We start from the raw sequence: 6848 nt of genomic DNA on the forward strand, positions 1-6848 counted from the left end.
TTTTAGTAGAGATGGATTTCACCATGTTGGCCAGGCTGATCTTGAACTCCTGACCTCAGGTGATCCACCCACCTAGCCTCCCAAAGTGCTGGGATTACAGGCATGAGCCACAGCATCCAGCCCAAACTCTCATTTTTTTAAAGCCATCAGATTTCATGAGATCTATTTACTATCACAAGAACAGCATGGGAGAGACCCACCCCCATAATTCAATCACCTTCCATTGGTTACTCCCATGACATGTGGGAATTATGGGAGTTACAACTCAAGATGAGATTTGGATGAGGACACAGCCAAACCATATCACTGCTATCAACATTTGTGTGCAGATTTTTTAATTGAACATAGTTCCATTCTCTAGGATAAATGCCCAGTATGGATTGTTAGGTAGTATGATGTATATAGTTAACTTTTTAGGTAAATACAAAAGACTTTTCCAAAGTAGTTATACTATTTTACTTTCGTACTGTCAACGTATGAAAAATAGGGTTGCTCCAAACCTCTGCCAACATTCAAAACTATGATTTTTCTTTTTCTTTTTTTTTTTTTTTTAACCATTCTAAGAGGCGTGTAGTGATATCCCATAGTGGCTTCTTCTGAGGCCTTTTTCCTTGGCTTATTTATGCGACCGTCTCCCCTCTTCACATGGTCTTCTCTCTGTGTGTCTGGGTCCTAACCTCCTGTTCCTATAAGAACATCAGTCATATTCAATCTCACCAAACAGCCTCATTTTAACTTAATTCGCTCTGTAAACACCTTGTCTCCAAATACAGTGGTCTTCTGACATACTGGGGGTATGGACTTCAATATATGACTATTACAGAGACACTATTTAGCCCATTACAAGATCCTTAATAAATATTTTCTGAATGAATCTATTAAAAAACTTTTCTAAATATTTTAAATAATTTTTTATTCAAAAGGCATTCTTTAAATGACAGCTTGATTTAAATGTTGCATGTGGCACAAGAAGATAACTCATAAGAGATACCATTGTGAGTATATATACCAAATGAAAATAAATAAATAACAATTTTCATGAAGGGGAAGAAGGAAGAAGGATACTTACATGTGATTAACTCTTCACCTTTTAGAAGGGAAGTCGATTGATCCACTTGTTGATATTGACAAATTAAAAATAAAACTATAGAGGAGGGGCTTTGAGATGGCTGACTAGAGGCACTGGACACTAGCCTCCTCCACAAAGAAGAACCAAAATAGCAACTGGATTATCACCCTTCAAACAGAGCCTCTAAGAGAGAGAATGCTGGAATTCAGCAAAAAGGTGACAGAAAACACCTGAGGTATGAAAAGAGGGGGAGGCAAGTGGGAAAGCCCAACTGGGATCAGCTGGAAGCCCTGAGCAGCTCCCCAGTGTGGGGGAAGGGTCAGAGAGAGCTCTCCAGCAGTTTCAATCCCCATCATGAACTCCTGCAATCCTAGCCACCACCGGAGAGCCCCTCAACTGCCGTGGGCCCTAAGACTGGTATAGAGAGCCCCCTGGAGTCTGTGCTACAACACTACTCCAGAAAGAGAGCTCATGCGAGGTACCACACATTTCCTGGAGACCCCAACAGCTGCAGCATGGCACCATTCTGAGAGCCCAGACCCCATAAGACTGCATCCTGCTGGGGACCAACAGCTCCTGCATCACCACATTCCCCAGAGCCCCACCGACATCGTCCCATGTCCACCTGGCGCGCCACAGTGACCAACACTTCCTTAATAATCTTAATAAACTCCCCTTTATATATACATCTATCTAATTAGGTCTATCCCTCTAGAAAACCCTAACTAGGATGGGTGAGTGCGGGGCGGGCGTTGGGGAAGCCCCGGGCTCCCCTCGCCTGTGGTTGGAGGGAGGGGAAACGCCCCGAAGGTCCGGTCTGGGTAGCCCGCCACCCTGGGGGTCCACCCCTGTCCTCTGCGCGCGCAGGCTTCCCTGGCCCGGCAGCTGCGGGACCCGCCCAAGCGGCGCGCGCGGAATCAGTTCTCAACGTCGTCGGCTCCCGGATCTCCCGGTTGACGCGGGTGCTTGTCAGGCTGCTGGAGGACCTTTCCCGAAGGAGGCTGTGCCTTCATTCGGGCGCGCCCTTGGCTGGGGAGGCACCTCCCTCGTGCGCAGGAACCACAGGGGCGAGTAGAAGCCGGTGAGCCCGGGAGAGAGTGGGGTCCCTGCCTCCTGGGAGACTGGGATTTTGGCCTCCTCACCGCAGTACCCCTGACTGTGGAGCGTCAGAGACGGAATAGGACTTAGTGATCTTGTCCAACCCCCTCCCCGTTATTCACAGGTTGGGGAAATGGACGCCTGGAGAACAGAAATCCAGTTACCAAAATTGACTCCAATAGAGAGAACCTAGAGGAACAATGACAATGGAAGAAATTGGGAACATTATCAAAAAGCTATCATCCTGCCAAACTCCAGGCTCAGATGGTGTTACAGGTTTAAAAAAGTTCTTGAAAAAGAAAGATCTTAAGCAACATGATGGATTCAGAAGCTCATGATAAGAGGTCACCAATACTAACATCTTCAAAACAAGATATCTCACCGCATATTACAAACGTTGGTGAAATGAAGCATTACTTGTGTGGCTGCTGTGCCGCCTTCAGCAACATCGCAATCACATTTCCCATTCAGAAGGTCCTCTTTCGACAACAGCTGCATGGCATCAAAACCCGGGATGCAGTACTTCAGTTGAGAAAAGATGGATTTCGAAACTTGTATCGTGGAATGCTTCCCCCATTGATGCAGAAGACAACTACGCTTACACTTATGTTTGGTCTGTATGAGGATTTATCCTGCCTTCTCGACAAGCATGTCAGTGCTCCAGAGTTTGCAACCCGTGGCATGGCGGCAGTGCTTGCAGGGACAACAGAAGCGATTTTCACTCCGCTGGAAAGGGTTCATACATTGCTTCAAGACCACAAGCATCATGACAGATTTGCCAACACTTACCAGGCTTTCAAGGCACTGAAATGTCATGGAATTGGAGAGTATTATCGAGGCTTGGTGCCCATTCTTTTCTGGAATGGACTCAGCAATGTCTTTTTTTTCGGCCTTCGAGGTCCCATTAAGGAACATCTGCCTACCGCAACGACTCGCAGTGTTCATTTGGTCAATGACTTTATCTGTGGAGGTCTATTGGGTGCCATGACGGGATTCTTGTTTTATCCAATTAATGTTGTAAAAATTCGCATACAGTCTCAGATTGGTGGGGAATTTCAGTCTTTCCCCAAGGTTTTCCAAACAATCTGGCTGGAACGGGACAGAAAACTGATAAACCTTTTCAGAGGTGCTCATCTGAATTACCATCGGTCCCTTATCTCTTGGGGCATAATCAATGCAACTTATGAGTTCTTGTTAAAGGTTATAATAAAAAAAAAAATCAGTTAAGTGCCATTTAACAACTGAATGGACCTTCTGAGAAGAATGCAGTTTGGCCTCTTTCTTAATTGGCGAAATACAAGTTGGCGTCATAACTCCAGGCCACAGTGAGTGATAGACAAAGCTGTTTTCCCTAAGCATCAACAAAACAGAATAAAAGGTTCCAATAGGAAAATATAAGGGTTTTGTTGTTGTTTGTTTTGTTTTTTATCATCATCTAAGAGCTTTAGGCTAATTGCCTGGCAAATAACTGTCCATCTGATGGCCTTTGACAGGTGGTATTCTTTTTCTCAAACCATTCTTGAAATCTTCTGCATTGAAACGTAAGTGGCTGTGACCAGCCAGAGAGAAGGTCCTTAGGGGTGAGGGGCTTCTCAGGCTAAAGTAAGCCTGAGAGTAGTTATTGGAATAGCAAAGTAGTTATTCCATTGCTTGCTTCTCTGCCCTCAGGAACAGCTGCAGAGGATAGTCTTCATTAAGCTCAAGCATATGAGAAAGGGGCAGAACAGAGAAGAAAAGCAGCTTATTAGGTATAGGCTTTTAATAATAAATTGCTTGTATTCGTTTTGAAACTAAGCACCTATTGGATAGTCATTATAATATTTCTATTTAGATAGGGTAGATCAAGGAGCTATGAAAGTTCTCATTTTGCTTTCTAGGTTTGAAAGTTTTCTGTTTGATTCTGACTGTGGCCTTCAACCCTTCCAAAATATCCTTATGTTAATTTCACTTATTTCATTGCCAAAAGACGAAGGGGCTTAAATTTTGTTATGGGTGTTCCATTCTGTTAAGAAGTTTTCATATTAATTGCATATAGATAAAATTCTGTTTAGCTTGGTTTCTTTGAATTATTGGTGCCATCTCAGCCAAGGTCTGTGGTTGCTTTTCCCCTTGAGTAGGAGTTGGTCGTTTTCAAGCATCCTGTTCTCTTAAAACTCTCCTTTTAAAAAATAAACACTTCCATAACATTTTGTTTTAGAAGTCTATTAATGCAATCCCACTTTTTTCTCCTTAGTTTCTAAATGTTACGGGGATGGGGGGAGTCAGGATTGTTTTCACCCCACAGTGTTGGCTGTCTTTTATTTTACTCTTGGAAATAGAGACTCCATTAGGGTTTTGACATTTTGGGAACCCAGTGTTACCATTGTGTCAGTAAAACAATAAGACAGTTTGAGAGCACATGATCTAAATAAAGACATTTGAAGGGTTAGTTTGAATTCTAAAAGTAGGTAATAGCCAAATAGCATTCTTATCCCTTAACAGATGAAAACTTCTTTGTCAAAGGAATTGTAAATATGAAAATACTTTTTCCAGATAAAGCAAAATGACTCATCTGCCACTTCCAATTGACTAATGAAATATAAGAGACTCACTGAAAAAGTGGATTATGAATCTTAAAATCCTTTCTGTAAATACTACATAAAGATTGATTTCCAGCATCTGACATGACAGTAGGTTTCCTGTTAGCCAGTTTTTCTTCTTTCTGGGTAATTGCATGTCAATATGTGCATATACTGACCAAAATAAAATCAACTTGGTAGTTTATTTAAAGTTTCTGGGCAAATAGTCCATAAAAGCTGTTTACCTCTAAATGCAGTATAACTGGTTAAATACAGCGAACGGAACATCCTTCTTCCAGCTGTAAATGATGAAGCATATTAAACATTAGCCAGGCAGTAATGAAGCTAAATAGCCATACAGCAGCTCTGTCTGACAATGTTGTGCTGGATATTGTAGTTTACTTTCAAGGTGCAGATGTAAGGATTTAAAAATAATAATAATTTGGCACCAAATAAATATGAGTAGCATTCTTTGGTCTATTAGAGTCAGGATTTGAAGGGAGTTGTGTTTGAGAAATCAATGAATAAAGGCACCTTGGTGCCTGACCTCCTCATTTATATGTGTGACTCTGAGCACTCACAGGCGTGTCCAACTGCTCAGCACAGGGCAGGTGGGTTAGCCTGGCGTTATACCTTGACCCTGGGAATAGACACCATTGGGCCTTGGGTTTTGTTGGGCTTCCTTTTGTCTTTATATTCCATACAGGTGGTAGAAATCTGAGTTCTAAAGCACTTTTGTGAAATACAAGCTAAGTGAGAATTCGAAGGAAAATACTTGGTTTCTGCTGTCTCAAATAAGTGGCGTTTAAAAACAATTATTAATAAATATTTTAATGGTTTTAACTCAGTATTTTTTTAAATTTTTTGTCACTCTTTGCAGCTTTTGAAGACCAAATTGCAAATACATTACCAGGGATGGTTTTGTGTTGTCCTATAGACTTCTTAAATTTGATTTAAAAAATTCAACAGAGCTTATAACCAACAGCTTGGTCTGAACTTGAAGTCAAAATGTGTTGTTAATAATAGATTCTAACTATTGTTTTTACCTTCAGTGTGAACTAGCATGGTAATAATTTTGAAAAGGCAGGCCAGCTATGGTGGCTCACGCTTGTAATCCCAGCACTTTGGGAAGCTGAGGTGGGCAGATTACTTGAGGTCAGAAGTTCGAGACAAGCCTGACCAACACAGTGAAACCCCATCTCTACTAAAAACACAAAAAATTAGCTGGGCGTGTGGCACACACCTGTTATCCCAGCTACTCGGGAGGCTGGGGCAGGAGAATTGCTTGAACCTGGGAGGCAGAAGTTGCAGTGAACCGAGATCATGCCAGTGCCGCTGCACTCCAGCCTGGGCTACAGAGCAAGGCTCTATCTCAAAAAAAAGAAAAAGTTGAAAAGGCAAACATGATTGAATATCCGAAAGGCTTTAAATGTGGCCTTTTTGTTACATAGGTGGCACAAATGGCTCATGAGCACAGGACACTTATGGTCTTGTGTCTTATACTTCATGTCTGATACCACCAGAAATGTTACGAATTCTGTATTTAACACACTTAGAGTGGTAAGAGCCCTCAGAATTGCACCACAGAGTAAACACAACCTTTATATGGTGGCGAATATGTGTGTCCTTCTTGTCTCATTTGTGGTTGGGGACAAAATCAATGTTTTTGTCCAAATAGTCGATATTCATCTTAAGATGGTTGGCTGTATAATCACCGGCTATATTGTGAACTGTGCAATAAAACAGAATCGTGTGTGTATATGATTACCTTTGGATGCCTGAAATTCCCAAGCTCAGTTACAATATAATGCTCACTATAAGGCTATGCAAACATGTAAGGGAATAATGGTGGTTGATGGGATATATGAAATGGGATCTAGAGGGCTTTGAGTGAAGCTAATCATGTCGAACTAACACTGGTTCAGTGTAGATGAAGTAAAGTGAGGGGTATGCAGTCATAAAATGAAGGGTGGACAGGAGATTACACTTGAAGAAAGGATAATCACTCAGACTTGGTTTCTTTTAAATTAAAATATTTCTGTTCTCACGTGAAAATGTATATCAAAGACTTAAACATTCTCTTTTTTTTTTTTTTTTTTTTTTTTTTTTTTTTTTTTTTTTGG

The 6848-nt window shown here is 41.6% G+C and overlaps 1 protein-coding gene across 1 annotated transcript; it reads left to right on the forward strand.

Moving 5' to 3' along the window:
* The first annotated feature begins 2028 nt into the window (after nt 1-2028).
* Nucleotides 2029-6107, forward strand: LOC116525195 (solute carrier family 25 member 51-like). Its single transcript, XM_032240906.1, has 2 exons — nt 2029-3492; nt 5606-6107. The coding sequence occupies exon 1, from the start codon at nt 2483-2485 to the stop codon at nt 3392-3394; it is 912 nt and encodes a 303-aa protein (XP_032096797.1). The 5' UTR covers nt 2029-2482; the 3' UTR covers nt 3395-3492; nt 5606-6107.
* Nucleotides 6108-6848: the final 741 nt, after the last annotated feature.

Source organism: Sapajus apella, unplaced genomic scaffold (genome assembly GCF_009761245.1).
Source record: "Sapajus apella isolate SASKATOON/1434 unplaced genomic scaffold, GSC_monkey_1.0 scaffold47, whole genome shotgun sequence".
In the NCBI taxonomy this organism is placed as follows: domain Eukaryota; kingdom Metazoa; phylum Chordata; class Mammalia; order Primates; family Cebidae; genus Sapajus; species Sapajus apella.